The sequence below is a fragment of the Euphorbia lathyris genome, chromosome 8 (assembly GCF_963576675.1).
Source record: "Euphorbia lathyris chromosome 8, ddEupLath1.1, whole genome shotgun sequence".
Lineage (NCBI taxonomy): Eukaryota > Viridiplantae > Streptophyta > Magnoliopsida > Malpighiales > Euphorbiaceae > Euphorbia > Euphorbia lathyris.
The window spans coordinates 86,748,829-86,770,819 of record NC_088917.1 but is presented as its reverse complement, the minus strand read 5'-3'; the positions used below and the strand labels follow the sequence as shown (position 1 = coordinate 86,770,819).

The window sequence follows — 21,991 nt, the reverse complement described above, 5'->3', positions numbered from 1 at the left end:
TTAACACTGTGGTCACTGAACTTCAATCCTTAACGGTATGGTCACTGAACCTTACATTTTTTAGCATCGTTGGTCACTCAACGCCTCAAAACGACTGTTGACGGGTTCAAAATAAAAAATTCGAAGAGGAACTTTACTTCCTATAAATTTTCTTTTTGGTGGCCATTTAGGTGTTATTTGGTTAGGAGAGAGAGTGAAAGCTCCAAAAAATGTGATTTTGGAAAATAAAAAATGTGGTTTCATGGTAAATGTTCTGAACAAATTTAATTCTTCAATATTTTTATTTTGAGATCGTCAGCGGTCATTTTGAGGAGTTAGTTAAAATTGAGTGGTCATCGGTTAAAAAGTATAACGTTCAGTGGCCATTTAAAAATGGGTTAAGGTGCAGAAATACCCCTAACGTTTTGAGTCAGGAGCAATTTTACACCTAACGCCTAAAATAGTGCAATTTTACCTCTAACGTTGGTAGCCAAGAGCAATTCTACCCCTAACGTTGATAATTTGGGTTAATTTCAGACATTATTATAAAACACAAATATTTTGTTCCTTATTCTGCAATAATTACGTATCAGTTAGTTCTAAAAAAAGATTTCATGTTTTTTATAATTAAATAATAGAATTGGAGATTAATATTTATAAATTAGGTGAATTTTTTGAATTTTTTTTATCCGATTCGTAAAAAGACAGTATATTTTTTTGATTTTTTTTCACATCTCAACATATGTTTGCGATTTGTTACTGATAAAATGACGAACGTGTGAAGTGTAGGTGACAAGATTCATGACCAAGAAGACAGTTTGATAAATTATTTCTCAAATTCACCCAATTTATCAACATTAGAGGTAAAATTGTTCTTGGCTTTCAACGTTAGGGGTAAAATTACATAATGTTATAAGTATTTTTGCACCTTAGTCCTTTGAAAATTGAAGCCCGATGGTCACACTATTAAAATGGGTAAAGTTCAGTGGTCATGAGTGTAATTTGCCCAATTGTGATTTTACGGTAAAAAAGCGTATTTAATAATATTGAACATCAAAAACTCGAGTTGGGCTTCTATCAGTCATCCAAGGCCCATAGACATAAGTGAGGGCATTATGGTCAATCCAATTTTCAACGGCTCTTTCTTTAACGTAGTTAGCCGTTGCTTCTTTCCAAAACTCTCGGCGGCCAACAGATCAGAAAAACCCAAACGCATAAAAAACCCTAGGACCAATTACCAAATCAGCATTAAATAGAGCCTTCATTTTGTGATAATCAATCGCTTCTTCTAATTCTCTCTCACTCTGGATTCTGGATAGCAAAGCAAAGCCTTCTCTCTGAATTTCTTAATCTTGTTTTTAACAGGGTTTGAGCATTCTGAATAGCAAAGCCCTCTCTCTCAATTTCTTAATCTTCTTTTTAACAGGGTTTAATTTCGTTTTTTTTTTCTGTTTGTTATTTCGTAGATTTATCAATTGATTGCATATTATTATTTGTTATCTCTATATTTTGTTGGTATTAACATAATGGATGCAGGATTCACGAGCTCTTCTTCTTCTTCTTCTTCGATGATCTTGAAAGCAAATTCGAGATTCCCACATCAAGAACAACGTATTCAGAGAAGGAATTCTAATAATGAAAATGTAAGAGGCTTGTTATTGGGATTTTTAATCAATTTGTTAACTGAGATTGTTAATTAAATTAGTATTTTATATATGGATGTATCAGTTGGATAGATTTATACCGAATAGATCAGCCATGGATATGGATTTGTTAATTAATTAGTGTTTTATATATGGATGTAACAGTTGGATAGATTTATATCGAATTGATCAGCAAATGGATATGGATATGGCTCAAAATAGAGTTGAATTGTGAATCATTATAAGATTTTGTTATAATTTAGATTTGCCCAATAAATCAGGCTCAGAATAGAGCTGAATCGAATCTAATCATACTATTGGAATCATTCTAATCACAGTGTTTTATATATGGATGCAACAGTTGGATAGATTTATACCGAATCGATCAGCTATGGATATGGATTTTGCACATTACATGTTAACGGAAGGTAAGAAAGGTAAGGAGGAAGGATTACCTTGCTCTCCATCAAGTCAGGCTTACAGGAAACAACTGGCAGAAACTTTAAATATAAACAGGACTCGTATTCTAGCATTCAAGAACAAACCTCCTGCTCCTGTTGAATTGATTCCTCAGCAACACCTTTCCTCAGCTAGTCTCCAACCCAAACCCATCAAGCCTCGCAGACACATTCCTCAGGTTGCTTTCTCTCTTTTTTACTCTTTCTTTTGGTTACATTACTTTAATTGGGTTAATGCTGATACACTAGTTTTCTGATTTAGAGTTCTGAGAGGACATTGGATGCGCCTGATCTTGTCGACGATTTCTATTTGAATTTGTTGGATTGGGGCAGCAGCAATGTTCTAGCTATAGCTCTAGGAAGCACAATATATTTGTGGGATGCTTCTAATGGTTCTACATCAGAACTTGTGACCATGGATGATGAAATTGGTCCTGTTACTAGTGTGAATTGGGCTCCCGATGGACGCCACTTAGCTGTTGGTTTGAACAACTCTGAAGTACAGTTATGGGATTCTGCTTCTAACAGACTGGTAAAGCTCCATTTTTGTTTGTGTTTCTATATCCTTTCATGTAGAGGTGTCAATTTCATGTTTGTGTCAAAATATTGTTGTCTCCTATATATGTTTCATAGAGGTTTATACATGATATAAATGCCAGAAAAATGAATTTTCGTTTTACAAATTGTCACCCCTTTGGGAGATTAATGGGGTTTGAACAACTCTGAAGTACAATTATGGGATTCTGGTTCTAACAGACCGTAAAGTTCATTTTTTTTTCTGTTTCTATATACTATCTATGTTCCTTTCATGTAGAGGTGTCAATTTCATGTTTGTACCAAAATAGTGTTATCTCATACATAATATGATAAGATAAATTTAAAAAAGTGAAGTCAAGAAATTTTCAATTGAATCAAGAAACGTTTTTAAATTCGGTATGTATAAACCATCTTTCTATGTTATACTATTGAATTGTCTGACAATGAATCGATTTGATAGCTCAGATATTGTTATTCATGATATTGATCCGATTCAATTTCATCGAGATGGAATTCATCCCATTGAATTTAGAGGCGAAAGATTTAGTATCTCTATGGGATAAAATCCTGAGTTTTTGCAAAGTAAAGAAAAATGAAACGATGATATTATGGAAGTAAATATTCTTGCATGTTCATTCTAGTAACTACCTTATTTACTTACATACGGTTAGTTAGAGTGATTAATTTGAATGAAACATGTTCCATATGGGATTTCGTGTTACAAATTGTCATCCCTTTGGGAGATTAATTTGTTTTGGTTTTGGTTTTTGTTTTGTAGCTAAGAAAATTGAAAGGTGGGCACCGATCAAGAGTAGGGGCATTGGCATGGAATAATCATATCCTTACAACAGGAGGAATGGATGGTCAAGTAATTAATAATGATGTGAGAATTAGATCGCATATTGTTGAGACTTATAGAGGGCATCATCAAGAAGTGTGTGGGCTTAAATGGTCAACTTCGGGGCAACAATTAGCGAGTGGAGGCAATGATAACCTTGTTCATATATGGGATAGATCTGTGGCATCATCTACACAGTGGCTTCACAGACTTGAAGATCATACCTCTGCAGTTAAAGCTCTTGCTTGGTGTCCTTTCCAAGGAAATTTACTGGCTACCGGAGGAGGCGGTGCAGATAGGTGCATTAAGTTCTGGAATACACACACGGGTGCTTGCTTGAACTCAGTGGACACTGGGTCTCAGGTTTGCTCTTTGTTGTGGAATAAGAACGAGAGGGAACTGCTTAGTTCTCATGGGTTCACTCAGAATCAGCTTACTCTTTGGAAATATCCATCCATGGTTAAAATGGGTGAACTCACTGGTCATACATCAAGAGTACTTTACATGACTCAGAGTCCGGATGGTTGCACTGTGGCCACTGCTGCAGGAGATGAAACACTTAGATTTTGGAATGTATTTGGGGTTCCAGAAGTGGCTAAGGCAGCTCCAAAAGCAAGTCGGGAGCCATTTTCTAACTTGTCTCGAATCCGCTGATGAGACTCACTCGTGAAGAACTGATTATGCATTTGGGGTTCCAGAAATGGCTATGGCAGCTCCAAAACTCAAATCCGCTGACGAGACTCATTCGTGAACAACTGATTATGCATTTGGGGTTCAGAAGTGCAGCTACAAAAGCAAATCGGGAGCCATTTTCTAAATTGACTCGAATCCGCTGATGAGAGTCGCTCATGAACACTGATTATGAATTTGGGGTTCCAGAAGTGGCTAGATCAGCTCCAAAACTCAAATCTGCGGATGAGGCTCACTCGTGAACAACTAAGGCAGCTCCAAAAGCAAATAGGGAGCCATTTTCTTCTAACTTGACTCAAATCCACCGATGAGGCTCGCTCGTGAACAACTGATTATGCATAATGATTCATTCAGCAAGCAGAAAGAAGCCGTAACATCTCAAACATGGGATTTTAGTTAAAGATGTGCAGCAAATTTACATTGAGTTTGTGAGATGTACAGCAAAGTTGATTAATAATAAGACCTGCCAGATGCTTTCCCGTGGATGTAGTCACTATGTGGCGAACCACGTAAATTTTCGTGTCCCGTGGATGTAGTCAGCTAGCCACGTAAATATTTGTTTCTTTTTCTCTCTTTTTGGTTTCAAGCAAACAAAATGAAGAAGCCTCAACCTCCCCTTCCCAATACAACTTGAAAAGAAATTACAAAGCTAAGATTTAATTAATCCGAAGCTATGATAATGATACAAATGTGTAAAACTGATTGTCATTCAAGATGAACCTCACAATTGGATTGCATTCATGTTTGAGAAAAGATTTAAGGGTTTGCGTTTTGTGTTTGTCGAACCTCTTTAACAAACACGTCGTCTTATTAAAAAAAATAATCGAAGAAAGCGTATTCACGAGTTTGTTCATGAACATTATAATCGAATTTATTCGTTCACAAACCATGAAAGCCTTAATAAATTATTACCAATGAAGCACCGATACTTTTCAGAGGTCAACGTACGTGTATCTGATACTCCGAGTACGGGACACGACTGGGAAGTATCCCCTTTTTTCTTTTTCTTTTTTAAATTAGTGGACATGCCGGGGACACTCCGGGGGCACGTCGGGGATACTTTAGGGGTTTTTTGAAAAACTTTGAAAGTGCAGGTTTTTAAAAAAAAACTCAGAAAGTATAAGGATTAAAATTAAATAACCCCACCCCACCCCACTAGTATATTTGTATTTTTACCCCACCCTACCCCACTAGTATATTTGTATTTTTTATAATGACGTTATGGATATGATTTGTGATTTATATATGTTTGTGATTTATATATTTATGTATCTTTTGAATTTTTCATTATTATAAATGATATATATATTATTAATTATATATAAAATTTGTCGTATCCCGCCGTACCAGTATCTCATATTTTTTAAAAATACCCTTTGTCGTACCGTACCCGTATCGATGCTTCATAGATTATTACAAACAATTTTACATACTAATTAAGCTATTAGCTACAATTACCTATGTTACACTTCCTCTTTAGTAGAGTTTCTGCAGGTTTCAATTCCCTGTTTCCGTTTATATTTCCTAGTATTTGTTTCTGCTTCCATATCCGTGCAACATACGAAATACTTGCTAAAACTCAAAGCTATGACTGTTAAAATGGAAAACAGAATCCTGGGAGGAAAAACTTCTCCCATAAATCTGTGACTTGATTTCTCTTGCAACACTTGACTGCAGACTTGCCGGGCCGCAAACTATCACTCCATGCTTTGACATACTTTCAAATATTTCTGCAATTTTCGGAATATCAAAATACATTACAACTAGGGCGGAAATCGTGCCAAGCCTTATTCGTTAGAAAATTAATCAGCTCACATTTTGTTTATGAAGTGGTCACGAGCTTTACTTGAGAATAACTTGTTAATTCTTTTTATGGACTTAATATACGAGTAACTCATTAATTATGTTTATTTAAATTTTTTTCAACACAAAACAATATAGAAATGAAACCTACAAAAGTAAACTTCACATAAAACTTAAGGACCCGTTTGGTAAGACGTAATGGGCTTTGTAATGGAATGCTCATTATATTGAAGGGTCATTTCCATATTTGGTTCCACATTAAAATTTTGTTGTAATGGAATTAGAAATCCATAAATTAAATTTTGTTTAACAACTATTATAATTTCCATTACATAAAAAAAAAAAGCTTAATACATCATTTGCCCCCTGAACATTCAAAGTTTCCAGATAGCTCCCTCAACTTGTGTAAAATGTTCAGTTAGCCCCTTGAACTTGCGTAAAATGTAATCAATTGATCACTCCGTCTCCAAAAAGTAAGTTAAATGCGGAAGACGTATTCTACGCATCTTAAAATATTATTACATAATTAAAAAATAGATTAGAAATGAAGTTATTACTTGCTCAACTATAAAACTTGTCTTCTCTAATATTAGAACTGCATTGCCGCGATTTTTATCGTTTTTACTTTTTTTAAGACCCGTGTAATATATCTTCCACATTTAACTTACTTTTTTTTTTGCAATCGAGTGATCAATTGATTACATTTTGGCAAGTTTAGGAGGCTAACTGAACATTTTATGCAAGTTGATGGAGCTATCTAGACACTTTGAAAGTTCAGAGGGCCAATCAAGCTTTTTGGACAAGTTCAGGGAGCAAATGATGTTTTAAACCTAAAAAATGGCTTGAATTCTCATTATAACCAAAACATGTAACCTTAATTTCTATCTTTAAAGTTTAATCTAATATCTCATTTGTCAAATTTCACTTCTCATCATTCTCAAAAACGAAAAAAATTAGAAAAACTGAAAACGAAAAATAAAGCAAAAAAAAATGTGAAAAATGAAAAATAGGAAAAAATGGTGACAATAGAAAACAAAAAAACGAGAAAAATATATTAATTTCACATTTTTCATGTTTTTTTTTTTTGATTTTAATTGTATAAATGAAATTTTACAGTTACATTTAACTAAACAAACATAAATATTATTGTAATGCTAATTATATTTATTTGTCAACCAAAGAGAAATTATAATGTACGCCCGGCATACCACATCAAAATCTGATGTGGTATGCCAAGACGAATTAAAAAAGGGCATGTGTTAAATTATTTTTAAAAATTAGTAAATAAAAAAAATTATTCCCTAGTTCAATCCCCAAATCAAATTTGGCTTTTGGTTTTTTTTCCAGAATCACACCATTAGCTCCGACGCGAACCGCCGTAACTTCCGTTCGTCTCCGATGCCAACCATCACCTTCGTTCGTCTCTGGTGCCAACCACCGTCACCTCCCTCCGTTCGTCTCTGGTGCCAACCACCGTCACCTCCGTTCGTCTGTTTATTCTCTTCTGGTTGGGTTTTTTCTATAAACTATCAAGATAGAAATCTACCAGCAAAAAACATACTTCACCAACAAAAGGTCTTGTAGACAGCAAAATTCTTTTTTATATAATCATTAATTAACCACCATTGTTGTACCTTCAGAAAAAGCATCAAATTTTATCTTATAGTTAATTTTTGTATTTTGGCTGGAAAGTTTATTTTCATGAGATAAATGATTTACAAAGATAAACATGAATTTGAAATTTAAAATAAAAGTCAGCAAAAAAAAAAAAGATGATGGGAAGGAGACAATGGTAGCAGGTGATGAAGGCAATGGTGGTGGTGGGGCGGTGAAGAAAAATAGAAAGACAGGTCTATTTTGAGTATTTGGATTAACAAAAAGTTAAGTTTTATTTTCTTATTAATTTTTAAAAATAATTTAACACGTGCCCTCTTTTCATTGGCCATGGCATACCATATCGGATTTTGATGTGGTATGCCAGGCATACTATATAATTTCTCACATAGTAATAGAATCATTATTCCATTCCATTATATTACAACTTTGATTAATTACAGCTTTAATTACATTACATTACGACACACCAAACGGACCCTAAGTTATTTACATTTTTATCTAACACACTGTTTAGTACTCAAATTTTAATAACACACTATTTAGTCCACTAAAAAAGTACTATTATTAAAAAAAATAATCGAACAAGGCCTGCTTACGATTCTGTTCATGAAAATTGTAATCGAATTTGTTCACGAGCTTGCTCACAAACCTACGGGAATAATTGGAGCCTTACAATATTACATACTAATTAAGAAGCTACTAGCTACAATCACCTATGTTACACCGACACTCCTCTTTAATAGTGCGTCTACAAGTTTCAATTTCATGTTTCCGTTTACATTTTTCGGCATCCATTTCTGTTTCCATATCCTTACAACATACCGAAATATTTGCTAAAACTCAAAGCTATGACTGTTAAAATGGAAAATGGAATCATGGGAGGAAAAACTTCTCTCAAAAATCTGTGACCTGGTTTCCCGTGCAACACTTGACTCCAAACTTGCCGGACCGCAAACTATCACTCCAATATCGACACCGCTCCATCGCTTTGACATACGTTCAAATATTTCTGCAATTTTGGAAATATTAGCCATAGAAAATTGACGAGCTCGAGCTTAAGCTCAACCTCAACATTTTATTCACGAGCTGTTCGCGAGCTTGTTCACGAGCTTTGCTAAGCAACTCATTAAAACTACATAGTTTTGAAACCTACAAAACTAAACTTTACACAAAACTACGTTGTTTACATTTTCTCCTTTATATAAATATTATTATTAAAAGGAAAAATAATTTATTAGTCTATAGATTTTTATCTAACACAATGTTTAGTCCTTAACTTTGTTTAATTCTAAAGTTACGTGATGTACTAAATTGTTTAATAATTCAAATATTTGAAAGACTAAACAGTATATTATTAAAATACGAGGACTAAACAATTAGTTAAGTAAAAATACAGAGACTAATAAATTATTTACTCTTATTAAAGAAATAATCGAACCAACTTACTCATGAGCGTGTTCATGAAGATTATAATTGAGCTTGTTTATGAACCTATAACTGAGCATGCTCGTGAGCTTTCGAGCTGGGTTTCACTATGCTCAACCTCAGCTCGGTTCTCGGCTCGATCATAAATTAACCTGAATACAGTCGAGCTTTTGTCGAGCCGTTCGGCTCATTTACAGCTCATTTACAGCTCATTTACAGCTCTAATTACAACAAGAATAATCAAAATTTACAAACCAACAACTAAGTTCATTAATTTACCCCTGTGTTCCAAAATTTAAGCCTGTTTTTTCGTTCAATCTCAGAAACGTACCTTTGAAATCTGGCCTGCAACCATATCGAAATGTGCTTAAACTTGCGAGAGCTTCCGAAGTTATATCCATTGTTACCACTTTATCATCAATTCGCTCCCTATCGTTTTGAGTTTTGACATCGGATGACGCTTTTTTTCCCCAATAATACCACATGCCAACCACAACGCCCCCGAAAACGAACACGCTAACAACCATGCACGCTACGAACAGCAAACCTTTATACCACCAACTTAATATATCGAAAGGTTGTATGTAACATGCCTCCAAAATGCTGAAACAAATAATAAAACCAACTGAAGATGCGAAAAAATATACTCCGGACCATATCTTGTTCCCCGATCCAACTAAAATCGACATGCTGCCATCTTTTGAGGACGAAAAACCCGAACTATTTGTCACTTTCAGAACTTCCGCACTTTCCTGCAATTAGAATCGGTTTGATTACAAATGAAAAATAACATTACGAGATGAACAATTCATAACAAAACTATAGATACACGTACCAATAGTGGCTCTGGTTCACGAGTGATGAACGTTTGGATTTCAATGTTCAATTTATCAGAGAAATGTGGAATGATGCCATCAAATTCAGAAAGAAGACTAATTTCATTTGATTTTTTCACTGCCCATACAATCAAAATATTTGTTTGGCAGTGCGGGTTCTCGCTCTTTATCCGGTGGAAAATATCACTTACAATAGCCAAAAAAGGCGAGATCCCGCTTCCTCCGGCTACTAATATGAGGTTTTTGTATCTAAGAACACAAAAACATAAAATAAATTGCAGAATTAGTTCAGCAATACTAGCTTGGAAGAACAGGACCTCATCTATCAAATCAAATCCCAAATTTCTTCATTCCAATCAAGAAGCAGGGGCCGAGACAACGAGACCTAGAGGGGCCAGGACCCCGCCCGCCGAAACCACCCCTAACATGGATGGTTTCCGGCCTCCCGACTGTTGGAACTACCAGTATTAGGGATGGTTTCGGCCCTCTGTTTCCAACAAATTAAGGTTCGGAGTAGCTAATTAACTCATTGAGTTTGTATTTAATTACAAAATTTATCTTGATTAATATATGATAGACGACAAATTTCTCTAAATTTGTTCAAAACGACTCAATCTTATTTTCGTAGTCCAAATCTAGCTTAAATTTGAGAAGTTTTAGGAAAAAAAAATTTTACGCAAACTTGGCCCCCAACGGACCAATTCTGGGTCAAGAAGGTAGGAATCATTTTCCATATAAAAGCTAATAAAGAGAAGCATTTCTCAACTTTCTGGAATGGCTATTACACGAATTGTCAAACGCATGTTTGGTTTTTTTTTTGCGACTAAGAGAAGTCTGAGGTTTCTCGCTTTACTAAAAACGAAGATCTTTTAGTTTGACAATTTGTATAACCACAAAAGTTTTTTTTTTCTTTAATTTACCATAATAATAATAATGTAGCCAGGATATCAATGAATCGAAATAGAGCATTCTCAAAATGACGATTTCAATTCACCACCGATTCTATTCTATTATAATTTAGATTCGCCTATAGATCCAGTTCGAAATAGAGCTGAATCAAATCGTACGATTCAAATCGCAAATTATAGGATTCTATTATAATTCAGATTCGCCCTATGCTAGAAATAGAGTTGAATCAAATAGTACAATTTGAATCACGAATCATAAGATTATGTTATAATTCAGATTCGCCCTATGGATTCGGTTCGAAATAGAACTGAATTGAATCCAATCTTAAGATTCAAATAGTGATAACAGCGTAACATTATCATTGAGGCACAAGGGTGATAATCATTCAAGAGACATGCTACAAACACAGAGATTAAAAAAGCAAACCTCAAATAGTACGGTAATTCATGCCCGTAAGGTCCCTCTAAAGAGGCTGAAATTCTGGAACAAGCAGAGAAAGGAATCTTCTCATGAGATTCCACTGAAACCGCATTCGAGATATTTTCTTTAAGCATTGATGTCCAGCTTCCAACAGCTTTTACAAGGATTGAAAGATGACATTCACCATCCAGGGGACTGGATGAGACACTAAACGGATGCCATTGCAGCCAAGATATTTCTCGAACACGAAGGAATATAAAGTTGAGAGCATTATACTGCAGATCTATAATGTCAAAAATAGAAACATTACATAACGGTACATGACTGGAAAACATTCAAGTAAACAGTGAAGTGTAAATTACACTGGCTACTAAACTTCAAAATATAATATAAAGACCTACTACATCACCAACTTCCTGAACTCGTCCATAAAAGTATATTGGCTCTCTGAACTATATTAGTGTCTCACCAGCTCTCTAAACTTGATTAATTCGTATCACCAGCTCCCTAAACTTGTCCATAAAAGTAGATTAGCTCCCTACACTCTACAAATGTCTCACTAACTTCCTGAACTTGCTTATTTCATAACAACTAAATACAAAAACCATAATACTAACTCTCGATCCTCATCCATTCGATCTCTCAAACCTACACCACAAACTCTTATAATAGGTTGAAATGTAGGAGAAGAGAAAAAATTATCTCTCGAAGAGATGAAGATGTATTTTTAGAATTTAGGTTTGATACGTTTAGGGAGCTGGTGAGACACTTGCAAAGTTTAGGAAGCTACTCGACTTTTATGGACAAGTTTAGGGAGATGATAATATGAAATAAGCAAGTTTAGGGAGCTTGTGAGACACTAATAAAGTTCAGAGAGCCAATATACTTTTATGGACAAATTCAAGGAGTTGGTGATGTATTAGGCCTAATATAAAAGTCACTCAACTTTATATTATCTAACATTATAGTCATTGATCTTCAATCAACGCCTCAAAATGATCGTTGACGACCTCCCAATAAAAAAAATTCCAAGATTTGATGATATTCTAAGCAACTTTAATTCTTCAATTTTTAGTTTTAAAGTCAATTATGTGTTGTTTGATTAGGAGAGAGAAAGTGAATTTTTAGAGAGCACTCTAGAAGTGGTAATTTTGGAAAATAAAATGTGGTTTCATGGTAAATGTTACCATGTCGTTCTAGACAACTTTAATTCTCGAGCATTTCCATTTTGAGGTCACTAACGGTCATTTTTAACGGTTAGTTAAAGTTTATACTTTCTAACATTATGACCACTAAACTTTAACTAATGCCTCAAGATAACCATTAACGACCTCAAAAGAAATGTTCAAGAATTAAAGTTGTTTAGAACGACATTTACCATGAAATCACATTTTTTTTAGTTTTTAAAATCGTTGTTTATAGAGCTTTCTCTCTCTTTAAAAATTCACTTACTCTCTCCTCACCAAACAATTTTTCTCTCTTAACCAAACAACACTTAAATGACTTCAAAAGGAAAATTTTAAAGAATTAAAATTGCTTAAAATAGCATTAATTATTGGAATTTTTTATTTTGAAGTCGTCAAAAGACATTTTGAGTAGAGGTGGCATACTTACCCGAAAATGACAGGAATATTTAAGATAACTGATATATTCTCTCATATTTTTACATGTCATCTTTATTAATAAATGTAATAAAATTACAATTATTACTTGCAAACACGACTCGAACCTCCTATATTGTTATAAATAAATTAAATTACCCCCAACATGATATTGGCCTACTTGTGGATGATTAATGTTAGCATAAAGGGCGGCCCGGTCGCATTACGCGTCCCCGCTGAGCGAGGGTCCGGGGAGGGGTCCCACCACAAGGGTGTATTGGGGGCAAGCCTTCCCTTGCCAATTTAATTGGCAAGAGGCCGCTCCTAAGACTCGAACCCGTGACCTCTGGTCACACGACAACAACGTTTTACCGTTGCGCCAAGGCTCGCCCTCATGTTAGCATATTAATAAAAAAATAACATAAAATATTTGAATATTGGTACCATATCCTCCTACATTTTTAGTTGTCACCGCTAATATACGTACATAGTAAAATAACATGTGATCTGAAAACACTGCAAGAAATTGACACTAACCCGATGTTGACACAAGTTTTTGGGTTGGGTTAGAGTTGACTTCATTTTGACACTAACTCGAAATTGACACGACACAAACCCGATAATTACCAACTTTAATTTTGAGGCGTTGATTAAAGTTGAGTAGCTATAATGTCTGAAAGTGTAAAGTTCCAGTAGTCATACCGTGAAAATGAGTAAAGTTCAGTAGCCATGGATGTAATTTACGTGGGAAGAAGTAGTCTTACTTCTGGGTTTTGAAAACACAAGCTTCATTGTTCCACATGGAAACACCATTGTTGAAATTATATTAACAGTTCTTCGTGACTGGAAAAATCTCAGAAAACGATCAAGCATGAAAAGAATTATTCCTCCCATAGCTTTGCTAAACAAGATATCACCAACATGTAACGCAAAGAAGAAGATGAAAAGTATGTAAAGTTGATGAGTATAGAAGAAAAGTTCAAAACATCGCTTTTTCACAGGGGGGAGTGTTGTCATCCACATTAATAGGCCAAATGCATAGCTTATAAACCCAGCAAAATTTGCACCAGTATCACTTTTCCACTCCAATATCTGCACAGAAATAATCTTAGTTGTTAAAGGCGTAAGACGCTAAGAGGTCTTCGAACCTACGTGCAAGGCATGCGTATGTTGAACATGAGGCGCAAAAAATAAATAAAAATATAGGCTTAATACATTCTGTCCCCCTGAACTTGTCTAAAAACTTGATTGGTCTCCTAAACTTTCAAAGTATCTGATAGCCCCTCAACTTGCTTAAAATGCAGTCACTTAATCACTGGTTTGCAAAGAAGTAGGTTGCACGCGCCTGGTATGAAGTTCTAATATGAGAGAGGAAATGTTTTTACGGTTGAGCAAGTATGAACATTCTTTTTAATATGTTTTAATCTATTTTGTTAATTATGTAATAACATTTCAAAGAGCGTGCAACACTTCTTACACATACAGCTTACTTTTTTGCAACCGAGTGATTAATTGCTTACATTTAAAGTTGAAGGAGCTATTTTAAGCAAGTTGAGGGGGTTCGGGATACTTTGAAAGATTAGGGGGCCAATCAAGCTTTTTTGAACAAGTTTAGAAGGCAAATTGAGATTCGACTCGTGAATCGAAATCCACATTTTATGAATCATGGCTTGTGAATCAAATCGAATTGTAAGATTCGATTCAAATTTATAATATTATAAACAATAAAATATTTACCAAGATGAACTCAAAATATTATCAAATACTAGTCTAGAAATGCAATTTTAATGCGAAAAAACAAATCATATCAACCAAGTACTTAATATTCAAATCTAATGCAAATGCAATACTAGTCAAACTAATTCACAAATAGGACTCTGTTTAATAACTTAGTGGAGCTGAGGAGTTGGAGTTTCTAACTTTTTTTTTGGCCCTGTTGTCAACTTTATAATGATAAAATGGAACTAGTTTGAGTTGATAACTTGACAAAATAACAATCGGAGTGGAGTGGAGGAGAGTGAGTTTACTAGTGAGTGTTGGTGGAGTTTTTGATGAACGGTGGTGAAGATCCGGCTCGAATAAAGCTAAATCGAATCAAATTGTATGATTCGAATTGCGAATCGTAAGATTTTGTTATAACTTAGATTCGCCTTATAGATCCGGGTCGAAATAGAGCTGAATCGAATCGAATAGTACGATTTGAATCCCGAGTCGTAAGATTCTAATAACAGTACTCATTAGTCACTCCAACTCCCTGAAAGTGACATAACACTATTGTATTTATCCTCAATTGTTGAAGATGTTGACTACTCGCTTTTCGGTTGACTTTCTATATGCAGCGTAGCTTTTTCTTTCAAAAAAATTTACACCTTCGCAATAGCCTCTCTAAACTCATAGACACTTTGACATATCATCCGAAAATGTCACATTGCAGTTTTTTATAAAAAGAAAAGCTACATTGCATAGGAAAAGTCAATCGAAAGGTAAGTAGTCATATGACCAAAATGACCAAAACGAATAACTTTAAGGGGATTCATATGGTTTAGGACAAAACTTAATAATGTAACTCATCCATTGCAGCCAGAATGTTAGCAATACCATTGTATGTTGATGTAGTCATGTAGAAGTAGTTGATACATATACAACAAAGAGTGACACGAACACAATAATATGGATGTAAAAACAAGAAAATTTAGGTTAGGTTTGTCAGAAAATATTGTGTTTTGGAAAATCGTGTTTAAGGAAATTTTTTGTATTGAAGAATAAAATATTTTTCGGTGTTAGGCTACAACACCGAAAAACGGAAAGAAGTGGTGGGTGTCTGTTTATTTTCAAACGACTAAAGAAAGAATGAAGTATGGTTTTAAAAGGTTAGGAAAATATTTTATTGTTTTCAAAAGGGTAGGGTAAAATATTTTCTTTCACTTCTTTTTTTAAAGCAATTTTCTTCACTTTTTTGGTAAAATTTTCCCTTGACTAACCTAAAATTTTCCATTGACTTGTTTTCCTAAGCAAACCAACACAGAAAAATGAGGAAAATATTTTCCTGTGCAATATTTTCCGGTAAACAAAAAACGCATTGGTATAAGAACTTACAGATGCAAGCAGCTCGCCTCGAATAATCCATACAAGCATATAGCCTAGTGCATGAAGGGTCAGAAGAAACATAGTGAGATGTCCCAACCAAGCATGATATTTTGTGGCATGCTCAAAAGGTATATCTACAATACGAAGGAGGATTGATCCCCTTGCAACCGGGAGAAACAAAAAAGCTATGATCGACAGGGCCATCGAACCAAAGCGATAGACTGTCATCTGCAACATTCGGAGCCTGCAAAATGGTTGAAATTGGCCAATTAGTTGCAAGAAAACAAAGCATTTTCAATGATTCTCTAACTGTTGTATGCAATTTTTGATGCAAAAGGAATTTGATGACAAAGTTTTGCAACTTCATGGTTATTAAAGGTATATGGCGCACTAAGGCATAATGGGTCCTAGAAACATGGCCCATAGCGAGAGCCAAAAGGCTCATTAATAAAAATAAAATTTATGAAATGGTACCAATTTTAGGTAACGGAACTTGGGGTTAAAATGGTACCATTTCACAAACGTTGAGGTGTCAAGTTTCGTTACGCAAGACTAAGTTGGTACTATTTCATAAAGGTTGAGGTTAAAATTGTGTTACTTTGTATGTTGGGACTAAATTGGCACTATCACAAAAACATTGAGGTCACTTTGTAACTTATACCCAAAAAATGGGTAAGTTACATCCATGGTCATTGAACTTTACTCATTTCACTGTATAGCTCACGAAACTTCAAGACGTAATATAAAAGTCATTCAACTTTAAACTTTCTAACATTATAGCCACTAAAACTTCAATTAACATCCCAAAATTACTATTGATGACCTCAAAATAAAAAATTCCAAGAATTGATAATTTCCTAAGAAACTTTAATTCTTAGACTTTTTTTTTTTTTATTTGAGGTCACTTGAGTGTTGTTTACTTAGAGAGAGAATGTGATTGTTTAGAGAGAGAAAACATGTTGATTTTGAAAAATAAAAAATGTGGTTTCATGGTAAATGTGTTTCAAAGCAACTTTAATTCTTGGACATTTCCATTTTGCGACCATCATCGGTCAATTTGAGTTTGAAGTTTAGTGGCTATAATATTAGATTGTGTAAAGTTGATTGACTTTTATGTTACTTTTTGAAATTCAGTAGTCATACCGTAAAAATGAATAAAGTTTAGTGGTCATGAGTGTAATTTATCCCAAAAAAAAGCTTAAACCATACAAAGAACTCAAGGGACAATCCACTAGCCACTCAAACTCCCTTAAAGTGACATAAAGCGCCCTCTATTTTTACTTAATCGGAGAAGTTGTTGACCCGTGAGGACGAATCGCCTTTACGATATGCAATGTGGCTTTTCCTTTTATAAAAAATTGCAATGTGACCTTTCGGGATTATATTTCAAATTGTGTATGAGTTTAGAGAGGCTATTACAAACTATGTTGTGTGTTTTTCTTTAAGGAAAAAATCACATTGCATATGGAAAGTCAACCCAAAAGGCGAGTGGTCAAAACATTCACTAGCGTTTCCATGTTTGGTGTCCGTTTCCGTTTCTTTACCGTTTCCTTGCTGTATTTTTTTTAGAAATAACGTTTCTCTGTGCAACATAGGTGACCAAAATGGACAACTATAGAGGGCTCCTGTGGTATAGGCCAAATAAATACAAACAAAACCCATGTCCAACAGTAGAAGTAAACCTGCTTTCTTGAAGCGTCAAATCGCCATAAGTAAGTAGTAATTCAAAATTTGCTATGGCATAAGAATAAGCAGCCCAGAGAATGAACACCAAAAAGAGAAACATCCCAATTAATTCAGCTGCAGAGACAACTCCAAATGGTCCATCTACTATAACAGGAAAAGTCCCCAAGCGAAGTCTTGGAGCTGCATTCCTAAAAAAATTAAAAAAAATTAAAACCCTTCTTCACACTTCTTCAGGATAAAAAGTTTCTATGGTCATTAAAGTAGTTTTTATCCCATAAAATCACTAAAGTAGTAAATTTTATCAAGGCCTAATACATCACCAACTTGTACATAAAAGTAGATTAGCTCCATAAACTTTGCAAGTGTCTCATCAGCTCAATGAAAGGTAGGAGAAGAGAAAAGTAGGTTGAAAGGTAGGAGAAGAGAAAAACCATAATACTAACTCTTAATCCTCATCCATTCGATCTCTCAAACCTGCAACACTATCTCTTATAATAGGTTGAAAGGTAGGAGAAGAGAAAAATTTAGAATTTAGTTTAATAGGTTTTTGTATTTAGTTGTTACGGAATAAGCAATTTTAGGGAGTTGTTGAGACACTTATAAAGTTCATGGAGCTAATCTAATTTTATGGACAAGTTCAGAGAGTTTGTGATACGAAATAATCAAGTTCAAGGAGCTGGTGAGACACTAAGAGTCAATCTACTTTTATGGACAAGTTCAGATAGCGGGTGATGTATTAGGCCTTTTATCAATAAAATCACAATAATCGTATCCAACAATTTAAACCACTGAAAAACTGTTGTGGCCGTCACATCAATAACACCTCTGTATGTTGCCAAGTGAAAAATAAAATGAATTGAATCAGTTTGGGATAAGAATCACCGGGTTAGGATATTAAAAAAATTACTTTTTTTTTTAATTGCCACGTGGCAACACGTGTCAAACAAATTGTGAGGTGTTATTAACATGCAGCCACTTCAGCTTGTCGGTGGTTTACATTGTTAAGATTGGCTTAATACATCTTTAGTCCTCCGGTACTTGTCTAAAAAATTGTTCCCTTGTACTTTGAAAAAGTTCTAAAAGTGTAAGCATGTCAACTTTTTCAAAACTTCTTATTCTGCCGCGTGTATTTTAGGGGATTAATATGTTATTTTAAACAAGCTCAGGGGTAAATTGAACATTTTAGAAGCACAATTGGCAATTGAATTTTTTGGACAAATACATAAAGCTAAAGATGTATTAAACCTCGTTAGATTCTGCCATAGTAACCTTAAATTTTGATACTTTGGGACTTTATTTTAGTGACCGTAAAAACTTTTTATCCCACTTCTTCGAAGGGGAATTAAAACAAACAGGTTATGTGCATAAAAATAGCATACCCATGAAGCTTTTGTTGGTCCACCTCTTTCCTAAAAAGAGCAAGATAAGGAACAGCAACAAGCATAATAATGAATATGGGGCCATTGTATATCAACAAAGCACTTCCTGCAATTCACAGAAAGAACAAAATCTAGCAATAAATAAACAACATTTACACACCTAATTGAACATTTAGGTAAAATAAGGGTTAAATGTATCATTGGTCACTGAATTTTCATGATGGTCTCAAGATTATGGTACAATTTCAATTTATCTCAATAATATTATTCAAACTTTAAATTTTGTCTCAATAAAGTTATTCCTAGACTTCAATAGCAAAAAAATGATGGCTGCCACCTAGCTCCCACATCAGTAATAATGCTAATGTGGCAGCCATATCACTTTCTTGATGTATTTTTGCTTTTAAGTTTGCCGGCACGAGAGGAAGGCCGGAGGAGCCAGGCCCCCTGGCCCCGTGACCACAGCTATTTAGATGTTTTCGGCTCGGACTATTGGAATTATCTCTACTGTGGATAGTTTCGGCCTCGGAATGTTGGAACTATCTCTACTATGATGTTTCCTGCTCTTGTTTCCAATAAATTAAGGTTTCTTATGGTTAATTAACTGTTTCTAGTCTAAATCTAGACTAATTTTGAGAAGTTTCAAAGGTTTATGTAAAAAATTGGTTCTAGAAAGAGAAGATAACATGCCGAGTGATTTATTGAGACAAAATTAAAAGTTTGAATAATTTTATTGATACAAAATTGAAGTTGAATTGTCATTTTGAGTGAAAATTGACCAATGTGCGTTTAACCTAATTTAACATTTACATAAAATAAGAACAAAAAACATACCAGTCTCTCCAAAGACGCTTGTACTTGTAGCAGCAACCCAATTAGAATAAAGTTGAGCACCAAAATCAGACGGAACAAGGAAGAAGATAGCAATCCATGAAAGAAACAAAAGCCACATAATAGATTTGAGAAACCATTTCGCAAATGAAGCAAAATAAGAAGAGCTTTTGATGTCATTGACATCATAGAGAAGAAGGGGGTGCTCCTCGTCGGAAATTGTAGCCGCCATGTTAAGCTCTCGAAATCCATGGTACCGGATTCAATTTGTAGGCGAATTACAGTTTCGGAAGCTTAAACCTCTTCTTTAGGGTTCAGCTGTGGTTCAACGTTTTCATCTAGCTCCTCTGAACTTCGGACCCTCAGTGGAATGACTGCTGTTGAAGCAGGGGTGTTTTTTTCGGGGGGATAAGTTCCTTTCATTGTTAGTTGGCTTAATACATAAATAACCCCCAAACTTGTCCAAATGTTGCAACTGTCCCTCCAACTTTCAATTATAACAACTTATCCCTCGAACTTGTTTAATTGTAACAATTTACCCCTTAAACTTGTCCAATTGTAAAATATAACCCCAAATTGCTGATATGGACTGCAATTGAAGAAACACGTGAAATGCCAAATCTGCAGCGCTCGTGGAGTGTGATAATCAGATTTTTGGCGTGATACGAATCCGGGGAAACGCGTTTACTGTTGCTTCAAGTATGGGGTAAAAAAATTCCCAATTTGGGGTTACGTTTTACAATTGAACAAGTTTAAAGGGTAAGTTGTTATGATTGAAAGTTGAGGGAGGCAGTTGCAACATTTGGACAAGTTCAAGGGGTTATTTATGTATGTTAGTTGGATGTTTATATTGGTGAGATCCGTCCTTCAATCCGGAAACATAAATATTCCAAGGCATAATACACATTTTGCTCTCTAAACTAAGATTTTAATGTCAGTTATGAGCTTAACCTATCAAAATCATTAATCGGATCCCTAAAATAAGAGAATCATTAATCGGATCCCTAAAATAAGAGATAAGGTACTAAAATAGGTCTAAGATTTTAGGAAAGTACCAATTTAGGCTAAACATTCAAAATAGCACAACTATAGATTTAACTTTTACAATATAATATCAATGGTGTCTTACTTTGTTTCTTCTACCATTGGATGAGCTTACTTTGTCAAAGTTCATCACCATCCAATATTTAGGCTTAACGTTTACAACATAACATCAATTTATGAATTAATAACAGAACGTGACACGTCATCCGTTAAGTCTGCCAACTCAACGTCACATCACATAAGGTATCAAAATAGACTTAAGGTTTGTAGAAAGCATCAATTTAAGCTTTACGTACAAAAGACATCAATATAGACTCAACGTTTACAAAATAATACGAATTTAAGCTTAACGTTTACAAAATATACCCAATTTCAGCTAAACGTCACAATTAATCATATTATATTCTTTTCCTATTAACTTGATAGTTCTATATTCTTATTTATTATAATACAATTAATTAGTATTATTGCCCATTAAAACATTATTTGTTTTTCATCCCGCCTCTACTTCTTCAATTAAAAGTCAGTTTTGGTTCTAATATATTTATTAATTCACACAAAATTAGTCCTTAATTTTTCCGCAGCAAGATTATGACAATTTCAATCTCAAAATCACTTCATCCCTATTCGTGCCATCTTTTTTTATCTTTGTTTCAAGTTTGTCCAAATTAACTTTGATGAAAAACAAATATAAAGTTTTAATAGACAAGAATACTAATTAATTGTATTATAATAAATAAGAATATAGAACTAAATAAAAAGATAACATATCAAGTTATAATAAATAAGAATATAGACTTAAATTGGTGTTTTCTACAAACCTTAGACCTATTTTGGTACCTTGTATAACGTAGCGCTGAGTTGGCAGACTTAACGGATGACGTATCACGTTCTGTTAGTAATTCCTAAATTGATGCTATGTTGTAAGCGTTAAGCCTAAATTGATATTATGGTGTAAACGTTAAGCCTGTATTGGTGCTATTTTGAATGTTGAATCTAAATTGGTACTTCCCTAAAAACCTTAGGCCTATTTTGGTACCTTATCCCCTAAAATAATTAAAAAAAATCATCAATTGAGTCCTTATTCTAAACAAAAACCATCAATTGAGGCATGGTAGAAAATCATTCGGTTGAAAAGTTTCAAACTTTCTTCCCCAAACCCATTTTGAACCAACACAGGAGATTATTACAGTCTATTAAATAGTCAC

At 34.4% G+C, this 21,991-nt stretch overlaps 2 protein-coding genes across 3 annotated transcripts; one reads left to right on the top strand and one right to left on the bottom strand.

The window, feature by feature from the left end:
* The first annotated feature begins 1,163 nt into the window (after positions 1 to 1,163).
* Positions 1,164 to 4,718, top strand: LOC136203112 (cell division cycle 20.2, cofactor of APC complex-like). Its single transcript, XM_065994172.1, has 4 exons — positions 1,164 to 1,622; positions 1,984 to 2,259; positions 2,343 to 2,612; positions 3,396 to 4,718. Exons 1-4 carry the CDS (start codon positions 1,506 to 1,508, stop codon positions 4,107 to 4,109), a joined length of 1,377 nt encoding a protein of 458 aa, XP_065850244.1. The 5' UTR covers positions 1,164 to 1,505; the 3' UTR covers positions 4,110 to 4,718.
* A 3,395-nt stretch (positions 4,719 to 8,113) lies between these two features.
* On the bottom strand, positions 8,114 to 20,124 carry LOC136204095 (ferric reduction oxidase 6-like). Of its 2 annotated transcripts, XM_065995291.1 has the most exons (9): positions 19,743 to 20,124; positions 18,909 to 19,014; positions 17,526 to 17,717; positions 15,853 to 16,087; positions 13,521 to 13,848; positions 11,162 to 11,438; positions 9,826 to 10,075; positions 9,322 to 9,742; positions 8,114 to 8,574 (listed from the first exon to the last, which is right to left on the bottom strand). In XM_065995291.1, exons 1-9 carry the CDS (start codon positions 19,969 to 19,971, stop codon positions 8,399 to 8,401), a joined length of 2,214 nt encoding a protein of 737 aa, XP_065851363.1. In that variant the 5' UTR covers positions 19,972 to 20,124; the 3' UTR covers positions 8,114 to 8,398. The 2 variants fall into 2 exon arrangements, with proteins under 2 accessions (XP_065851363.1, XP_065851364.1); XM_065995292.1 differs by lacking the exon at positions 19,743 to 20,124 and having other exon boundaries at positions 17,526 to 17,709; positions 18,909 to 19,009.
* Positions 20,125 to 21,991: the final 1,867 nt, after the last annotated feature.